This window comes from Hoplias malabaricus, chromosome 3, assembly GCF_029633855.1.
Source record: "Hoplias malabaricus isolate fHopMal1 chromosome 3, fHopMal1.hap1, whole genome shotgun sequence".
In the NCBI taxonomy this organism is placed as follows: domain Eukaryota; kingdom Metazoa; phylum Chordata; class Actinopteri; order Characiformes; family Erythrinidae; genus Hoplias; species Hoplias malabaricus.
The window spans coordinates 56,390,500-56,412,162 of NC_089802.1; the positions used below are offsets into that span (position 1 = coordinate 56,390,500).

Genomic DNA, 21,663 nt, shown 5'->3' on the forward strand with positions numbered 1-21,663 from the left:
TTAAAGCATGTAGTTGCTCATCCCTTCAAAGCTGCACAGTTGTAGACAGTTGAAGAGAAAGGGCCACAAATCATCCTACATCCTAACAGATAAAAAAACATGGCTAATTTAAAAGTTGAGCAAAAACTCTCCAGGAATTCAGACAGAGTTGATGGATAACAGACAACGCTGTTTATCAACAAAAACCTATAAGTTAGTTGGTAGTACTGCTACAGTGTTTGCTAAAGTGACAGAATGTCAAAAAGTTCTGAAACAGACATTTCCGCTCATTATGAATCTAAACTTTCTGTGTTAATTATGGAGCCAGATCAGTGAAACTAGTGAAAAGAGCTTTTTTTTTTTTTTTACTCACTTGTGAGAAGTACCATATTTCATGACTCCAAGAAACTAACAAAAGCACACAGCACACAGTGAGACGGCTGTCAGTTCAATGTAAAGCCCTGGAACACATGGCTGCCTCTAACACTCCTGATTTTAACAAAGCCCAAGGCTTAATGTGAGACATTTGCTATTCCTCAGTCCCCTGATGATGATTTTCTGGGCATAGTGATTTATTTACAAATCAATCTATGGGTCAGGGGAGCAAAGATGCACCAGTGTCATCACAAATTCCATTATTGTGTAAAAGAACAAACATTTTAAGATGAACACAGCTTTGGGACTAAATTCAATAATTACCAAATTTCATGATATTTGATATTACATATGTATTTACAAAAAAAGATAAATGATCCTTTGTTCATCAGTCCTGTTTCGTGTTAAATGTATCATATTTAGAATAATATTCTTACACTATCCCTCAAGGCCTTGCAGAATTTTCCTTTAATCTATGTCTTTGAGCATAAAAAGCCTGAAACTGTGTACATTCCATGGTTCACAGTTTTGGTTCCAAGGAAGCAACAGTCTACTGAGAATTTGTGTTTCTCGGCTATAGAGAAACTTGTAAATCTGCTGAGAAACACCTCGCATCCTATGTGAGTACGCAAAACGCTTGTTTAGAATCACAGTGCTAAAGCAAGCCAGTCTCCAATGATTCACATGACTCATCTTCCTCTAAACAGTTTGCAAACTCTGTTAAAAGTAACATATGCTACATATTCACTGAAAAAGAGAAACTTCACAAAGCTGGTTCAAGTGAGATGCAAACATGAATTGTGCATATCAAGCATATCAAGTCTTGTAGTCTTGTCTCCATCCATTTGTTCCCCATCAAAGTGCATATACATCCCCATTCAAGCAGGGAATCTTCCACAACCCCCACAAAAATCTTTTTTTCCCCCCACACAACGTTTTTCTCAGGCTTTACACAAATAATCAGAGTTAGGAGAGGTAAAGAGGCACAGTGAACCATGTTCGATCCTGTTGCTATGCAAGCATGGTGCCCACCCTTCATCCATCTCTAGATACAGTAAGACAAGATGACATGCAGAGAGATGGAGACCTGCTGCTGAAGATAAATTCAATTAAAATAAAACTATATTTGTGTGTGTGTGTGTGTGTGTGTATATACACGTACACACTACAGAGTATGTTAATGCAGACAGATATAAGGCAGTGTTAAGAGTTAAATCTGGCTCGACAGATCATGTGTAGCTGTATGTTATCATGGCCGCACACACCTCCTCACATGCTGCACAGGAGAGACAGAGCAAGATGCAGCTGGATTAAAGCTCACGTAACCTTCAGGAGGCAGAAAGGAAAGGAGACATGGAGGACATGCCTACACAGCAAAAAAAAAAAAAAAAAAAACACAATCTCCTGCTGTGTGGCTTCCATTATTGCACATGTGGCTATTAAATACAGCTACCTGTCAAGGCTGAGACAAGCATACACAGACAATGCAGCAACACATCAAATGGAAGTAGAAGCATGGATGTGTATATGTGGAGGGAGTAAGATAGAGAGAGAAATGAATAGAGAAAGACAGATGTAAAGCTGTACCTTTTGGATCGGCGTAGCATGCTCCTCTCAGGCAGAGAGAAATTGGAGAGCACCGTCCAGAAAGAGTCAGACATGATCCCGGCTCTTTACTAACATGGCTGTCATGCAGCGACTAAAGGCACAACAGACTGTCATGGAGCTTCTAGATGAGCATATAAAGGACAGCTCCACTACACGAGTGTGTGTGCCTGCTTCTGTCCCCAGCTGTCGTCCCACTGCTGCCTGCCTGCAACCTGTGACACTGCTAGAGTTAGACTAAGCAGTATTCTTCCTCACACACATGCTCACTCTCTCTCTTTCACTCCCACCCCCTGCTTCTACTACACACGACTAGTCCCCACTCTCACTATCCTTCGCTTCCTCTCCGATGCATACTAAAATCTGCAGGCTGGTCCAAAATCACATAATTAAGCACAGAAACACAGCCAAGACATTGCATAGCCTTATCTAAAACAAATGCCAAATATTTGACTATACCCATATAATAAAATGGAATGGAATGTAACATAAGACAAAAGGTACGTTCTTTATATTTAGTAATGTATTCTATAGGCATCCTTATGATATTTAATGTACCTGTCCTTGCCTTAGGAAGGCAGGATTAGAGAGAATTCAATATAGAGCTCCCAGAGAAAACTGTCAGAATGACAGAAGATTAATGCATGCTTAAACACACACACACTTATAACAAATTATTTTGGATGATGTGATCCAGGGGTGCAGGTTTTTTGACGTGTCTTTGACGGTGTAGAAAAAAATGTTTTTGCAATGTTCTTATCGTCAGCAGCCAGGTTAGATGTTGGACAGGTATGGATAAGGAAGGAATAAAGATGGATTTGTTGTATACAGAGACAGTGATGGATGCAGGGTAGTGTAGGGCTAGCGGTGTTTCTGGTGGTGTGACTGAGCTAGTTTGAATGCTATGCTGTTTACTCTGCATGTGTGTGTGTGTGTGTGTGTGTGTATATACGCAGAAACAGATGCGTCCAAGCGTAAGAAGCATTGTGTCACCTTGAGCTGACCCACAGCAGGGGCTCCATACAGAGCATCACAGTAAGTACAACAGGACACAGATACACACAGATATAGTCATAAAGACAAATAACTTTAACAAATTAGAACATTACTAAAATACTAAACACAATGGGCAGGTAACTTTAAGGATTTGTCAGCGGATTTAATGGTTAAAGAATAAAGAGTCATTATGAATCATCTGTAGGGATGGTTTATGCACTAGAAGGCACGTCTGTATATATCTGTCTGAGCGATAGGGTTAAATTTCATGTAATATAGTTACATTTGAAAAACTGAAAAATGTTTGCTTATGCTACCAGTGATGGATGTAAAGGTTACCCAGTGATATATTTTACGTTCATACATAAAAACACTATATGCAAAAAGTATGTTAATGTTATTCCTTAATATACAACAGTCAAGGATAATGTCCATTCAATGTCCAATCAACGCAGAAAATTCAGGTAGCACTGCGTTAATGTGACTGGTGGTGTCACTGCTAAAAAGATCTGGGGGCCATGGGGCCCTTGTTTCAAGTCTTTCCTCATCTAATTGTCTGTTTGGAGTTTGGTGTGTTCTTCCAAATAACTGCTATTCAGCCACAGGGGATGCACGTGTATGCTTCTCTGGTTTTTGTCCCAAGCCCAGGAGAAATGGAAGGTGTAATCATGAAGGGCATCCAACATAAAAACTTGTGCCAAATTGCGGATGCTGGCTGAGTTGGCAGGTGATCCGCTATGGCAATCCATTGGCACTGAAGCCTAAATTGGAGCAGCCACAATTGAGAATGCTCCAGTTTCAATCTCTGTTCAATTTAACAGGAAGTTAAGCAAAGAACGGTAGTCTCTCACTCTTGAACAGTACTGCATATGTCTACCAATATAAATGAAAGCTGTTAATGGAAATCAGAGCTACTCCACATGGAGTCAAAGAAAATGAGATTCTTGCATAATGGAGGCATTCTACCATTGGTAAACCACATAACATTTAACTTTCTCCAGCTCAGAACACACAGGACAATAATAATTTAAAGGGGGTGTATTTTTTGCAATTTTGCACACATTCCCTGGGGTCTTAATTAAACGTCTGTGACATGCTTTCATCAAAGTATTACAAAGATCATACAACACAGCATCATTCTCACTCTGCCTAAGCAGCCCTATTCAGAACAGCTGAATTCAGTGCCTTTTCTTATAAAATGATATCATGTTACAGCTCACTGCATTACTAAACATTCAGTTTGCACATGCCCTGGTAAAGTGAGTTTACATGTCCACTAGCAGGTCATCTGTGCTATGCAAAAAGATACATTTCATCATATATTTATTTGTCCATAAATACTGCCAACTTAAACCTAAACCATATCCTGGCCACAAACCTTAACATAAAACTTATCTTAAAACCTAACGAGTTACATTGTAGGGACCAGCTAGTTCTTTCCACAGAGAAGGTTATTCCCAACATTGTAAGTGGGTAAAAGCGATGAGAAGTACAAACACACACCAATGTTCTAACATTCCACACTCCATCATTATAGCACCAACCTAGCCATTTCATGTCAATGGGCAACATATTTTTCTCCTTAAAATTCAAACCTACATCAACACAAATATGCAGTATATAAAGCATGACCTAAGAGAATAGAAAAGAGATATGCAGAGCACTCTTGAACAGACAAGACAGAACTGTGAATAAAATGGTCTGGACAGCTTGTCTGCTTAGTAGTTTTTAATCAAAACATGTCCCAACCAGGTGTGGGAATACAGTACCGCCCTATCATTTGGTGTAAATAGTGTGGGTAACTAGTGTGTTTTTTCATTTGTGTAGTTTTTGTATTTCAGGGGAAAGTTGTATACAATTTGTAATCACTGGTTGAGCTATGGAATGCATTTTGATTGGTCAATTTTGGACCAATAGATTTAAATAAAAACAAAACAAATAAACAGAAGCTGTGACTGAAATGGCCCCCTAATTAGTATTGTGCTATATAATTAGGCACTATTTAATTAATAAAGTAGTGCTAGAAACACAAGCGAATTCTGTCACTTCACTCCACTGTGCTTTGCTTAGTAACAAAAAAAATAATGAATAAATAAACTCATTGTGCATCCTGGTCCATATACAGCTCATGTAGTGAACTCCGATGTTCCCTATAAACTACTTAGTGCCCCCAAAACCATGATTGAATTTGACTTCAACTTTAGTGTTTGGGCATTTAGTGAAAAATGTTTATGCACTTTATAGTGCCCTAATATGGAGCCATTTCGGACACTGCAAAACATTCCTCCACCTATTCGGAAAGGAAGTGTCAGTTTTCCAATCACTTGTGATATTATACATCAATTTAATTACAAGTACAAATAATAAGGCTACCTGGAATATTACTGTTAGGGTATCTTCAATACATGAAGTTGCAGCTCAAAACTCATGCTCAGTGATAATCATGCGGATTTCGTTATAAACTCAAATGCTAACTCAGCATTAATTACAGGCGGTGAGGTTAGTTAAGATATATTACATCAAGTCTTTAGTTAAATGGAATGTGGGTAATCACAGTTGTTTACATTCCAAAGCCAACTGTCTTTTAAAGTGTGCTTGAGGGGAAAAAACGACTGTTTGTAGGTGGATGAAGTATAACTTGTCTGTAAGTTTTTAATCACTGTTTGAATAACCAGAGAAACTAATTTGTACCTTGAGCTGTGTAGCACCTTTGGTAATGCAGTTAGCTGTCTCCCGAATTTGGTGACATTTCCACATTAAGTCATCGGAAACAGCAAAATTAAGTCTATATTACCCACCTATGGAGCAGTCATGAGCAATATCCACATTACAGTTCATGCTTTTCAACACTTGGAGTTTTCTCAATTGTCTCAAAATAGTCCAGATGCCTCTGCCATGAGCAAAGACAGAGAAAGACTAGCATACCAGCGAGAGAGAGTCTGCATTTAACTCTTTTATACAAACACTGGAGCTATAAATATATCAGACAGGCTTTCAGTGCGATAACAGAGTGGAGAGCTAGTAAATGGTGAGGGAACATCATCTGAAATTAATATAAAGAGTTTTTTTTGTTTACAGTCGTGAACTACGCCTTTTAATGTAACATTAAACATTAACTGATTGCTAACCCATCCGCAAATTATGCAGGTGGTTCCTCAATACCTACCTACCAGGATTACAAGGCAAAACAACATAGGAGGCCACACAAACAGTTTTTATGAAAAAAGCAACAAATGACAATGACACTAGATTTTATTTAGCATTTGACCTGGGAGTATTGAATTGTTCAAATAGCAGAAAAAATTCAACTGTACAGACTACTGAAGTGTAAAGAATACCAGGCTCCTGCAGTACTGATATCATGCAGGGTATCATAACAGCACTGCAAACTACATTAATGCAAGTGTTGGCATCTGGCCAATTTAAGCAGCGCAGTATAAATTTGAGCTTGAGTAGCCAAAGAGCTAACAAGGCAATTAGCATCAGCTAACAGCAACATAACCACAGACATATGATTTTAAAGACTCACGACACAACATTTTAACGTGATATTTATTTACAGCTAGTGAGAAAGAAGTGGCCAGGAAGTGGCTCTGCTTGTGTTTAAAGTTTGTGGTTAAATGTGGTATTATTAGCGTCCTGAGCAGAGCCTACACTGAACTGTTGAGATGTTAGAATTTTAAGAATGTATTCATGAAACAGGACAAAGATCTTTATCTTTAAGAATTAAGTTACAGTTTTTGAGAGTGTAAATTTTTCATCATCTGCACAGGACATTCAAAATATAAATTTACATATGTCTAGTAACGTTTTTCCTTGTGGGTTTGAGTAATTTGCATAATGTGCATGTATATTACTCTATGATAAATATTTTAATATATTAAATAATTATATAAAATAAATATTTTTCTACTTTCAAAAGAAACGTTTTGTTCCACATCCATTTTAAATTGTGCCAATTTAAAATGAGCACAATTTTACTCACTACCTACACATATACATGTGTACCTATTTCTACCTCTGATCATCATACAGTAAACTACATTTCTCAGAGCTAAACTCAAAATTAAAACAAGCAAAGCCAACAGACATGGTTAATAACAATTTTTAGGAACATTCTCCACCACAAGGCCTCCTTACCTCCAGAGAAATGGGTTAACTCCAGACCCCTGGGACAGGCCCAGGGTCGGGGCAGACATGGGCTCCTCTGGCCCTCCAGCGGTCGACAGGAGTAGAGAGGAGGGGGAGGAGGTTGGGGAGAGGAGACGTTGAAGGAGGCTGCTGTTACCATGGCAACGGAACTGAGCAGTTGGCCAGATTCTAGTCAGCGAATGTGACAGCACGAAGGAAAAGGAAAAGGCCAAAAAGACGGGTCTGATAGTAAGTGCTTTATATGATGTAATAATTCTATACTACAGCTTCATTGACTGTGTAAACACAAATCTCTCACTGTCTCTCTAGTAATACTATCCACTCCATGTATAATGGTGTAATGACCTGTGGTAGGAGCTCTGTGGTTCATAAACATGACCAGATTGGAACTACTAAGGTGAGCTTACAATATTACAACAACCTCTTACTATCCCTCTTAAATGCAGAGGAGTGTAATAACACCTGCTCCAGCACTCGATTTCCTCCAGAGCTGATGAGAACGAAAGATGCTGTTCTGTGCTAGCTGTACGCCCAGTGCATAGAAGAGACCCCAGATGAACTAGGATATGATTTCATAAACTCACCAACTTTCAGCTCAATTACTACTGAGAAACTATACCAGCCTGTGTGTCTGCACATTCCCACATATGTCCTTGAGCAAGACACCTAACTCCAGCTGCTGCCCAAGTGCTGACGTGACTGCTCACTGCTTCAGGTGTGTGTATGGTTACTGCCTGAAATCACCAGAGTGTGTGTGTGTGTGTGTGTGTGTGTCTGTTTTCACTGCCTCAAAGGGTTAAATGCAGAGTCTACATTGGACAGTACTGCTGCAATTATGGAAAAAATGCATATTTAATGTGCGTCAAAACTCAAGGCTGTTGCAACAGCTTAACTTCAAGAGACTGGCCATTTTTGCATTTTTGTTTGGTGTATTTTTAAAATATTTCACATTTTTGTCCACTGCTACAATAACAACCTAGTGCTGCAATTCTGGCTACTCTTTTTAGACTGAATAGCAAACAAAACATCCCAGACAAGTAGTGTTTGTCATCTTGCTCCTTTGTATAAAGATCAAGAATATGTCATTGAATGTGATTATATATACACTAGTATTTGTGTTGGACTGAGAAAGGACAGAGAAAGAAAAAAAAGGGATGTAATAAAGAAAGTAAAAACAAAGAAACTCTGATGGGTTCCTTCCCTGAAATTCAAATCTCCAGAGCTGGTGCCATAGAGCCTAATGGATTGTATAGTGGTGTTCTCATTCTGTCACAGTCATTCAGGTAGCAGCTCTGTGATACATTCCTCTTCTAACTTCAGATCCCAACTTTGGGTTCAAGCCTTACAGGATTACAACACAAACATAGAGGAAGTCTAGTTCAGTCAGGGTTTTTCATTCTTATGTAACATGTCTTGTTACAATTCAGACAAAAACCTTTACATTTTTTCTTTTAGGGTCCAAATTGTAAATGGAATTGTAGATTTACCACTGTTACTATGCATTAGTCTAATTTCTAATGTCTAGTTAACACCATGCATCACTACTACATCTGTTAAATATATAGCAAAATGAAGATGTCAAGGAGTTTGTTATAAATCACTAGAACATGAACTCCAACTATCCATTTCCCACCGCTTATCCGGGTCTGTGTTGCGGGGGAAGCAGTCCGAGTAAAGAAACCCAAACTTCCCTCTCCCCAGCCACTGATTCCAGCTCCTCCGGGGTATACCGAGGCGTTCCCAGGCCAGTAAAGACATGTAGTCTCTCCAGCGTGTTCTGGGTCTTCCCCAGGGCCTCCTCCCCGTTGGACATGCCCGGAACACCTCACCAGGAAGGCGTCCAGGAGGCATCCGGACCAGATGCCCGAACCACCTCAACTGGCTCCTCTTGACGTGGAGGAGCAGCGGCTCCACTCCGAGTCTCTCCTGGATGTCCGAGCTCCTAACCCTGTCTCTAAGGGAGAGTCCAGACACCCTGCGTCGGTTACTGAAAACTAGAACACGAATTTTTAAATGTGTTAGATGTGTTTATCCACTGTACAGCACATTAGCAATGGGGGAACAGCCATAGAAGTTTTTATTCATAACTGATCTTTAGCATCATCAGTAATGCAAGGGCCAATATCTTGACACTCAAACAAGTACCATCAGTCTCAAAAGCTCTTCTAAGCTATTGCTCAGATAACCAAGAAGTGCTACTAGCCAAGGCACAGGCCAGAAGGCACACAGGACTTCCACAAAAGGCAGCATTCTTAGCAGAACTATCCAGGTTTGTGGAAACCAATGTCAGCAGAGCTAGGGAACAGGTCTGGGTACTGGGCCCTCAGGTCTGAAACTGAGTGGACAGGGACAATTGAATTTAACCGATTAAATTTGACCGCAAATATGCACACTCACTAAACTGAAAAAGTACTTCTCTCCCCCATTTTTCTTCAGCCCAGGGGACATATTTGGAGGCTGAGCAGCAGCCTGTGACTCTCAATCAGCATCATTAGGATTTAAAGCTCTAAATGTCTGAGAGGAGGGGAGAACTGCACCAAAATAATTAAAAATACAGGAAAATGACAAACAGAAAGCAAGTGTGTTAGTGCACAGTGTAGTGCACCAAGTGTAGTTTTTGAAATGTCAGAAATTAAGAAGCTACAAACAAATGTGCAAACTTAGAAAAAACTGCAATCACACACATTTTTCATGTTTTGATTTCATGATTTTCATGATCCACAGTGTAGACCAAATTCTTTAACAATTTTAGAAAGTTAATTTTAAGTAACCTGTTTTAGCTTTTTCAGTTTTGGGTTGTCAGTTGCAATATCCACAATTTGAATTCAGTACATCACTAATTATTATTTATTTTTTTTTTTTTTAAAAAGGGGTACTGTATGTATTGTGCCAACATTTCAGTAAAAAATAATAATAATACAAGAGTTTGAGTGCTATAACAGTGACAATAACCAGGTTTTGTGGTTAAAGCTTAGTCTGTGTGTGGAACACAATGTCAGTTGTCACGTTTATGAACCATACAAGAGCTCAGTTTTTTTTACATGCTGAAACTTAACCAGTTTATGCATCAAGTGAAAAAAATAAAAATAATTTCACTTATATCCTAACTATCTCTATATAAAAATATTTACAAATCCCAACACAATCAGACACTTGACTCACTGTATATGGAGGTTGGGTGCTCCTGCTCTCTCCTTTCTTCTCTTCATGTCTATGATGATGTGATGTGGTCACCAGGCAAGTATAAGAAAGGTGGCTCACATTCAGCATTTGCAAAAGACTCAAATAACATCTTTAAGACCAACACCAACCATACTAGTCCAATTAACAATGCGACGGGCCAAAAAAAAACAAAAAAACATCCAATACAAATCCTTAAGCCATCCACTGCTATACAAGAACACAAGGTCTAGTCCATATGTTTTAAAAGGAAGTTCAACAAGTAAAAGAAATTTAACTTAACTTGAAACAGCAGCTAGTTGGACCTGAGGCCTGACCAGATGTTACATCCATAGGTAGTAGTCAAGCGACAATATCAGAGCAAGCCCACCCACAGGCCCTTGCTAGTTCATAGTTCTAGTTGATAGTTCTACCAATTTCTCTTAACCAATTTGTGAGAAGTTTAGAGACTGAGCTCCAGATAAGATGAAGAGTGAAAGAGTAAGAGCACTGCCTGAATGTTTTCATTGCTTTCCTCCGCCTCTGTCTCTTGCTGCTCCTCACCAACTACTGGGAACAGGGCATTCTCATGTTATCACTAGACCCTAGAGGTGGGGGTGGGGGTGCAGCTGTCGTCCACGACTCACAGTATCAATCTCTGTCCACTCACTGTACCCAGAACCAAAAGAACATCAATGTCCTTTCCACTGTTCCCAGCATAAGCTGGTGGAAATGTGCCAGGAGTCTGACAATAGCCAGGATCAACAAAAAGCCCCAACATGACCACTGATAAGACAGTCTGATTACAACACTGACGTATCTTCTACAGGACCACATAATGCAATTACTCAGACACATGATCTATTACACTGTATCAGAGAAAAACAAATGTGTGTGTGTGTGCGGGGAGGGGGGGGGGTGTTCACTGACAGACACTGAGGTAGAATAGTAGGCTTGATTTGATTAAGTCTTTAATCCAAGCCTGCAGCTTTGTGGGTTTAGTTGGGTGCAGTACACTCAGTGAACTCCTGCAGTGCCCCCTCCAGCAGCCAAAGAGACATTTCATGTCACTCTGAGAACAGCAGAATGTTGTTCAAATACATATGCATGTATGCACATCAAGGAACCAGCACAGCACATTATCATAAGAACTGACATGCATACCTAGATATCACCTGTAAGCACACATGTACATAGTAACATAAGCTTTCCACCATGAAGCATATTCATATGTAGAGATGCTGCTTTCCTCTTAAGGGTGCAAAATGTGTTTGGTGGTGGCAAGCAGGTTAAAAATAGGGCAGCAGAGTGTGTTAAAACAGGGCTGTGGAGGCAGAGATACTCAGCTGTTGGAGCATACATCCTGTGTGCTATAGCTTGTAGCCTACTCACCTCTGACCTCTAGCCCCTGTAGCTCTTGCTTTGTGCATCAGTACTTCAAACATCAATGTGTGATTAGGTACCACTCTAAGGATAAATCCAGTAAATATTTTTTTCTGAACTGAGAAAGTTAGCTTAATCAAGTAAGGACATTCACTAATCAACTCAGCTGGCTGTTCTCCTCTGACACTAACATTTTTTCTCATGTTCTTCTGTGAGAAATTAGACAAATATAGCAAACTCTGGCAAATCCTCCGACCATTACTGATTGTGATTAGTCTTTAATTTGCAAGAAGTAAATTATGGACTCAACCCATCAAAACTGACAGTTCCAGTTCTTTGTTCTAGGTGACCGAACCATGTTCAAAGCAACTGTAAAATACTTGGTGTATCTATGAGAATGACAATTAACTGAATTCTGTAGAGATGAAGGGATATTAAAAAGTGTTTTTCAAAAGCATCAAGGAAGTGTGTATAAAGCAAACACTCTGAACAGATATTTAACATACCCTACATAAGAACCTGTTTTTGTTTAAACCAAGAGATAGACAGCTATATAAAAGTGTCATATCTATAATGACCAAATACCAAAATTTGACTCACTATCTCAGAAGCCCTCAACATGATTGTCATTCACCTTCTCTGTAATTGTGTACAGACTAAGGCTGGCCCAAACATTCAGCTATTCAGAAATTCATACGTTGGGTAGGAATTCGGTTTATAATTTTGACATTCAGATATTCCTTTTTTTGTATAAACGTGGTGATAAAGGCAACCCTCCACTCCACATGTATTCAGCATTGTCAACATAAAAGTCTTCAACAAAGCCTTTCAACGAAGCTTAACACACTACAGCAACCTAATTACAATGAATGAATGGCAAAGAGAGTCCATTTTATCAGCTTTACACCTCAAATCAGAACACCTCCACGAAGCTCTGGTTTATTCGTGTATACTCTGTGGCGTGTACACACCATGTATGCTCAAGTTAGAGAACGACTCAGTGAACGGAGACATGCTGGGAGCCGCAGTGCAGCCTTAATTTTAAAGCGGGCACTGAGCGCTGACTTCCTGAACAATAGGGCTGGCTCCAAGTATTTGGGTATTCAGATGTGTGTTAGTTGGATATGTTTTCGGTTTCTAATTTGAGATTTAGATATTCAGTTATATTAAGTGTGGTTATCAATAAAGGCAACGCTCCACCACATTCAGGCTTGAGGAGTAAAAACAAACAGTGCTCTACCCACTCAACCCATATTCAGTCTCATCAACATAAAAGTCTTTGTGCAAATGAAGTCTAAAACTCAGTCATATAAAAAACAGCCTAACATTGTAAAACAACACACTTGCAACAAACACTTTGTTGACGCCACGGTTCATTTTGTCAGCTTTGTGCCTGAAATTAGAGCACCTCCGCTCAAACCTAGAGCAGCCTAGAGAATTCGAATATTCACGGATTATCCCGGACAAAGCTCAGAAGCACTAAAAATGGTATTCGGGACAGTCCTAGTACAGACTTGCTTGATTTCCTCATGCTACTGTACACCACATTTGAGCACTGAGAACAAGGACAATACATATGCTTTCAGTATCAGCGGAACGATTCTTTTCACTGAAATCAAATAATTTTTATATGTGCAGTTTAAATAAATAAACAACAAAAAAGCCCTGTCCATTGCTTATTATTCACACATGTATATCAGTCAAAAACTTTCCTCAACATGGTTAGGTAAAAATGATAATCCTGCCTAGTCAAACTGAAACTGTAGTGAAATAAAAGGCTGTTCTCAGTAACAGAACTCACAAAAACTGATTTTAAGCTGCTTTGGGTTGTGTATGCACATAACAGAGTGGATTTTTATTTATTCTGTAATAAGTTAAGAATGTATGAAAAGAACAAGAATGATTGGTAAGAAAGCAATTACTTACAAACTGCCTCTTCTGGGAAGGCTCAGCTCCTTCTGCAAAACAGAAATTGAGAACAATGTTGTGGTTAAAAATAAAGGTACTATTTTAGCAAAGCTTTAACAGACCAAATATTAGGCTACAATCTGATAATGTACTTTCTAATTGTGCCACTGACAAACTGCAAAATGTTAAAGAAGCTGAAACAGAAATATATTTCCATTCAGATTAAAGTGTAATGACTTGTTAATAGGATTTTAAAATAAATAACATCTGTACAGTTCAGTTATTAAGATGTGAACAAATTAATTGAAAGTGGTTTAAACTGTAACAAATATCTGCCACAAAAAGTTATACATTTTAAATAGTAATAGATACAATTTAAATAGCATTTAAAATGCATAAAAGTCGGACGTCTACCATTTTACATAACCGCAATTAATGCAAGAAAACGCACAGTGCAGTACACTGAAGTGTGTTGCTGAATGAAAAACATTTCCCAGACTATTGTAAAATGTTGCCACTGGGTGGCAGGCATGTACCACAGGAGTCTATTCTCAACTACTAGTTAAACTGGTTAAACATCACATTGTGGAATAAATGAGACATCAGTGTTTGCAATTGCTTGGGCTACAAGAAAACTAAAAGTGAAAATATGGAGGAGAAAAAAAACACAAGTGAACTAGTAAAAATGCTTGATTAAGGAATAATAAAGAACTGCTCATAGCAAACTCTTCTAACAGAAGGGGGTGGGGCACAAACTGACAGAAAATATAGTCTCACAGATGCTCGTTCAAACTTGCACACAAACACACATGAAAACACTTTCTTCCAAGGCTGAAAGAAATGGCCAAATAACACCAGGCCCACCCGACTAACAGGGTAGAGAGGACAAACTGAAAAAACACCACTCCATCTGTCTCTGTCTGTAGGGAGCGGAAATGCTCCACTGTAAATATTCATGGGAGGATTCACACAGAAACTGTATATATGACTATTAACAGTCTGTAAAGTAAGGCATGTTAAACAATAAAGCTGTCACTGCACTGTAAAAACGCAACTGATTAATTATTATGACTACTCTGCCCTATAGTTAAAATGAAAACAAGACATATTTGCCAAAGATATCTGAAAGGAGGTTCCAGAGCCTTAATCTGGAAAAGTGAGACAACAACTCTTGTTATGCCAAGGGTCACATTGCACATGGTAACAGGGTTTTATTATTTATTTATTTATTTTATTTCTCTTTCAATCTTTATTACGGGGAGGAGAGTGTATCAACACATCAGGAACAAGCATTAGCTTTTAGCACTAAGAGGAATCATTAGTTTCTGTTGAAGGATCTGTTAATAACATCCATCATCCATTAACTGTGTGGGAGGGAAGACAGAGGTCGCGCTTGAACTGACACCCGACTAAAATCAGCTAACACAAACACCACACAGAGGACTGCTTTTATGATTTGCTTTTCCTCTATTGCAGTATTCAAATACATTTTGCCTGTTACATGAAGTAGATGTTATTCTGAAGGCCATCAAAAATAAAAGTGCAATGGAATACAGTCATCTTTTTAAGCTGAGAGCCAAAATTGCTCAAGTTCAGCAAGAGGAAAATGATGTGTACAGTTGTGTGTCACAAAGTGGAATTCTAATTTAATATCATTTTATCAGATGGTGTGCATATTTTTGTGGTGACTCAGGGTGCATGCCCTGGTACAAGTGTTATTAATCTGAGCAATGATCACTTTTTATAACGTGACAGCATGCCTACTTCTAATAGTTTTCAGTAACTGCCCAGATCTTTCTGAATGTCCGACTTAGTGTTTCCAAGCGTTGGTCCGGGAGGCTCAATGTCCTAAAGAAATTTGTGCTCTCCATTCTTTAACACACCAGCTCCAACTGTGTGATGGGAGCAGGAAATAAATTAAAATATACAAAGTTTTTCTGATCCATGATTCTAAACCACCATAGAAAAACAGAGAATATTTAACCTGAATATTTGCTAAATGTGTATGTTTGTAGGCATGTATGTTTGGCAGGACAATGTTGTGCATCTCATCCAAAAACATATTTCTGATAATCAATTACTATGAGAGCAAATATTACTAGGTTAATTTATTGGCATGTTTGTGGTAATCAAATGTTCAAACGGCTTTGCAGTTTTCAAATGTTTCAATTAAATATTTATATTTAGAGGGAACAAATTGGACAATACAGGAGGCAGAAGAGTGAAAAACGAAAAGAGCATCATTAGTGTTAGCCTGCAGAGCACCAACACAGCAACTTTTCAAAGTGCACACTGAGCAAAAGGACAGCCTACTTTTTAATTAGTGACTCAGCCTATACTGGCCTGATATTGCTGCCGGTAGTATTTATGGCAGCTATTCCCCTTCTTTTTTTATGTTAGAAGATCACTTTCCCTCAGCATCATCAAATCACAAATCACTTTCCTCTGCCCTTCCGCCTCCCTGTTCAACACCCTGTAAATCTATAAATGAGGGAAAGCAGAAATGTAGAGGAAAGGACGTGTGTGGAAATATTGGAAGAGGGGAAGAAAAAAAATAACTTCAGCTGAAGGTGAAAACAGCAGTTGCTTAGAGCTACATGCAATGTGCAAAATAAGTTATGCTAGCCCATAACTCTGAATCTCACAAATCTTGCAAGGAAAACAATCCTATTCATAGTTAAAACACTATTCACACTAAAAGCTCACTAGTCACTGTAACGAAGGAAGTGAAATGGTTTATCTTCAGTAGATCGAGTTTTATTTTATTTTTTTTTTAGATCTGTGCAGCAGAAGCAAATTGGACAATGTGCCTGGCTAAATAAATCTCAGTGGCATAGTTTTTAGTTTTTATTTACAAAAAAAAAAACAAAAAAAACAAAAAAAACCATCTACACTGAAAGATATCTGTTCAGACATACTATGAAGCTACAGATGGGTGGAGACCAACGAACAACAAGGAAGCAGCTGTTGCGCATGCACACTCATCCACACTCCACACCCATGTTTCCATCATTGCCATGGGCTAAGAGCTTAGGCAATGAAATTAGCTGGAGTGACAGTTTGGAGCAGGCCCTCCTGCTCTTGCACAAAAGCAATCTCCCCAATGGAGCCCATCAATATTCCTCAAGTCCATCGACCATGACAGGGAGCCAAAGTGCAGGGAAATGTAATCAAGGGGATGGGCAGAGAACAATGTATCTAAAATGGATGCACAGGAGACAGTTAGGAAGTCATTCGAAAATTAAAAGTGATCAGTATAGTAGACATTGATGCAAAGGTCAGTTGTAATACTTGGCCTACAATCAATATAGTACTTTGCAAGTCTTAGACATCTGAGAAAATTATGTAATTACAATAATCTGATAAGTAAGCATTGTTTTATGTTTTTTTTTTTTTAAACAGAATATTAGAGTAAAAGAAATAAAAAATTATGACTATGTCTGGCAGAGTGCTACATTGGGTAACCTCCTATTGTTACCCAATATGGCACCATAGCTTTCACTTAGCAACACCATAGCAACAAACGGACACACACACACACACACACACACACACACACACACACACACACACACACAAATCTAAAACCATGTTTAGACTCCTACCTCATTTAATCCATCCAATTATCTCTTAAAAAGTTGGAATATTGGGTGTTTTATTGTTTAAAGCAAGGGCTGCAATGCAGTAACATTAATTTTCTCCATTAAAGTCTGCGTGTCAGAGCTTCATTGTGTGCTAAATCTTTAACAGAAACTTTTACTCAGCAAATTAAGAGATTCTAATTTTTTTTAAAAATCATCAAAACTAGACTTGGACGTAATAATACAACTACAAAAATTTGTCCACTAGCCAGTTTGTCATGTGTTGCTCACTACACAATTATTGATCTCACTTCCAAATTACATGAAAGCACTAGCATTTTAACTTGTGATTATGATTATTCACAGAATATTTTTGAGATTAACATGATTACTTTTTTTTTTTTAATCATCTGACATCAACTGAAATCCCACTGTGTTGATCATATGTTAAATAGATTTTAACAAGGAAAAATGTGATTAATCATAAATTAATCACAGAGAAAATTGGGCAATTAATTTGTTAGAATGTATTAACCTATCGATAGCCCTAATTTATTTATATTTAATCCAATGTTATATACTGTATTTGTGTAAAACAGTTTTACTCTCAGAACAAATTGTTTTAAACTATTTTCCTGGCTGCCCAAGTTTTTAGAACACTATTGTATATAAACATGCATTCATATTCCCAACTTACCAAGTTATTTTAATCCAATGCAAAGTTTTACTTTTATATCAGTCTAAAATAGGAGAGAACCTTTACAACAAATGTCCATTTAACAGCGGTCAATCTTCTTATATTCATGAGTTACAGAACTATTAGAACTACTAATTACCATAAACAGTCCAGGCTAATTTTGCAGTGAATCAGTGCTCAGTGACTCAGTGGAACAAGCCAAAGTCAAACTCACCATGGATACAATTTCATCACCATGGATACTTCTTGGGAGAAAATGTGGCAAAAGTTTAATCCTGCCTGAATATTCTTTTTCAAAGAATACTTTACATTTTTCAAGTACCATGCTTTAAGACAAGAATGCTACATGTCTCGCCAGTTGTAAGAAAATGTTCATTTAGGCAAATAGGCAAATGACTCAGGGACAGTCATTGTGCATGGTAACATGGTTAGGGCAGCCACTGTGCTTTGCAAGGCTGTGACTGGCAGCTTTGGCCCTGGGCTTTGGCCCCCTGGCCCCATGGGAGTCCAGCAAGGGTTCTGGCCAGACTGCAAGAGTGACAGCCTGGAAATAGAGCACACAGGGTGGCAGCAGTGCCAACACACGCAGAGGGCAGACCAGCCACCCCACTCGCTCTGACTGAGCAATGGACATGGCGACCGAGGAGGCTGCAGATGCACACGTTTAATCCTTATGAAAACAATAGGGGAGAAAGGCAAAGGCGCATAAAAAAGAGGTGAAAGCTGAAGATCCTTTCAGCTGTCAGATTCATCATTTAGTCTCCATGGCACACAATTACAAAAGGCACAAAAAACAGAGCCAACTGCCAACACAAAACTGATTAGTGGCTGCAGAAATACAGCTAGCATTTATTCAGCAAGCAAAAATGAAGTATCAATAAGTACACATTGTATAGTTCTCCCATTCATAAACCACATTAATTTAGATAACACCTTTCAAACAAAATCTAAAATGCTTTAAAAAAAAAAAAAAAAAAAAAAAAAAAAAAAAAAAAAAAAGGAAAATCGCTAAAAAAAATTAGATTACTACAGTGTAATAAAACTAGAGACTTACATTTTATTCTTAAAGTGATAAATTTCAAATAAAAAGTAGCAGGAATAACATAACCATTACTAGCAAGTACTAGTAAATGGAGTTATGACAACCGCATAAACAATCTTTAAGTATGTATTGATCTGTTCGGAGGGTAGCAAACTGATTAATCAGTGATTGCTCATTTATTGCAGCAGACGCTGTTTATTTGGGATGTGCGGCAGAAGCTAATTAGGGATACCAGAAATTAGAGGACTGTGGATGGGTTGGAGCAAGAACTGATTTGAGAACAGTGGCTTGTGCACAACTGAGTGCTGTAGTGAAAGAGAAAGAAGAATATGAAGACAGATTGGAGGAGAAAAGGGGATATAAGCAGACCACCACCCTCGCATACAGTCGGCAACACCCTGCCTATTTCATTAACAGACGTAATAGCTAATGAGCCAATTAGACAGGGCTCAAGGGATGGTCCATTTCCTTCTTCAGCTAAAGAAGAAATGTTTATAAGGGGTTGCATGTTGATTTATGGGTTTTGGCATATAAAAGTTCAGTTTTACTAGAGTTAAAAATAAAAATGCCTAGACATAGAATTTGGTAATTGTGTTTGTGTGTGTTTCTATATGTAAGATTCATAAGCTTTGCTTTTTGATTTTTATAAATACACACACACAAAAATGCACAAACTACAATACATTCAATATGACATAGACTCTAAATAGAACAGCTACTGGTAATACTGTATAAAGATAAGAAAGAAGGGGGGGGGGATACGTTTCAACATAAATTCACACAAGGCATGACCATCCCCTCTCATTTGAGTACAAGGACCACCTTTAAAGCTCTTTAAAGCTAAAGGTGAAAACATGCCTAAGAAATTGCATGTGAGTACTCTTAAAAAAAAAAAAGATGTATGCATGTAATAGCTTCATGACTACCAAGGTTGACTCCAGTGCGATTAAGTCTCCAAAGATTATAAGATTGGTGGTTCTCATAGATGAGACACTAAAACGGGAGTTCCTTAAAATCAGTTGCATGTGGAGAGTTCTGTTAGCTGTTGAGGAAAACAAAATGTCCTGGGACAGAATGTAATGAGCTTTCAGAACATAGAACATGCATGCAATGCCTTTCACAGGGTGGAACTGATCACACTGTTAACGTCCTTCTTGCCTTGCTACCTGTGTCTTTTGAGTTCTTTATCAGGTATATGACGGCAGACTCCACAAGCCATGAGGGACGTCTGCCAGACATTTCAGATAGTCTCATCACACTCAAATCTCTGCACAACAGCTATGGCTTATCTCAACTCAACCTGTGTGTCAATTTCATTGCTGCTCACCATAATTGCTTATTGTTTTATTCAATAAAATTATACTAAACTACATACCTCTACATTTTTGTAGTGCTCCATTAATAAGTGGCCACTTAAATATCCCTCCACACAAGTTCGGCACAGTCCAGTGAAGTATTTCCCACAGTCAAACTACATGCCATTTGTTTATGCTGCACTTATGTTCAAAAACAACTGTCTTCTTGGGTATTAGAAGAATGTAAGTTTGCCTAGCTGTGTCACATTCTCACAGTTCCTCATCTGTGTGCTTTCTTGAACAGGGTTATATATATATATATATATATATATACACAATTTATATTAATTAAATAATTTTTTTAAGAAGAGCTTTTCAGATCACATTGGGCTATGATGAATAAGATGAATAATAATCATAATTAAAATAAATAAAAAATAGTTTAGTGCATCCAATTCCCCTAAGGTTTAAATCTCATACTCATGGAAACATTTAAGAATTCTAATAAAACCATTGTTGTAGTTGGTGGAATACTGTTTGTAAATTAGCAAACGAAAGTAAATATAATAATAACACAACAAATATCACTTTTTTTTTTATTTTATTTTTTTTTTTTGCAGTTACCAGCATTACTGTGCATTTGAGAAATATGCATAGACTGCCAAAAACAAAAGTGTGTTACAGGACCAAAAAGAACCCAATGAAATAAATGACAAGATCAATATATCAAATTTGAGAACAGACACAAAATTATGATCATTATTCATATATTACTTTTAATTAAAGTAATAATAATAGTAAACATCTTACATATTTTAATAAAACAAAAGCAATCAAGGAATTTTTTTGTTCTCTAGAACTGGTTGAAAATCAAATCTCAGCAGGGTCTGTATGTGATATATGAAGGCAATAAAATTTCATTAAGTAGTGGTGGTGGCTTCTTAAACAACAGACAAACCAGATTACTGGCTATTTAACTGTCCCAAAGAGCAATGAGGTGTAGCACTAAGCCTATCTAGACTAATTGCCAGCTATCCATTAAAAAAAGTGCTACGCTGAGTAAAACAGTGTGGGGTGACAGTAGAAGGATCAAAGTGGTGTTAGAAGGAGAGCAATATTAATTAGTGAACTGGACACAGACTGAGAAAAATAACAGTATTGAGGCAGCAGTGGCTAAGCAGATATCATTACACTGATTGAAAGCTACTGAATTGGAACACAGGCATGACTGACAATTGAAAACTAATCAATCTGCAGAAAAACCAGAGCGGACCTATTGATTGTGTGCCCTTGAAGGAAAGGCCAATTGAGAACTGTTTAACGTCTAGTTTTATACACAGATATTCCTAGAATCCAAGAAAATCAAATTCGGCACCCTCTAAACTGTAAATTGGTAAAGAGCTCCATTAGGAAGGAAATGTGAAAACTTGCAGTTTCAAATGGCAGTCATGTTTCATTTAGAGCACGGGGTGCACTAAACCAAGCTGCATA

General features: G+C 38.0%; 1 protein-coding gene across 8 annotated transcripts in view; it reads right to left on the reverse strand.

The window, feature by feature from the left end:
- Nucleotides 1–21,663, reverse strand: part of mast2 (microtubule associated serine/threonine kinase 2) — a 126,032-nt gene that overhangs the window by 41,213 nt on the left and 63,156 nt on the right. For 7 of the 8 annotated variants that reach the window (XM_066665282.1, XM_066665287.1, XM_066665284.1 and 4 more), the window contains one exon: nucleotides 13,576–13,607. In XM_066665282.1, coding sequence (XP_066521379.1) covers nucleotides 13,576–13,607 — 32 coding nt within the window. Of the gene's footprint in view, nucleotides 1–1,941; nucleotides 2,082–13,575; nucleotides 13,608–21,663 lie in introns of those variants that run through there. The other variant, XM_066665285.1, reaches the window with a different exon arrangement.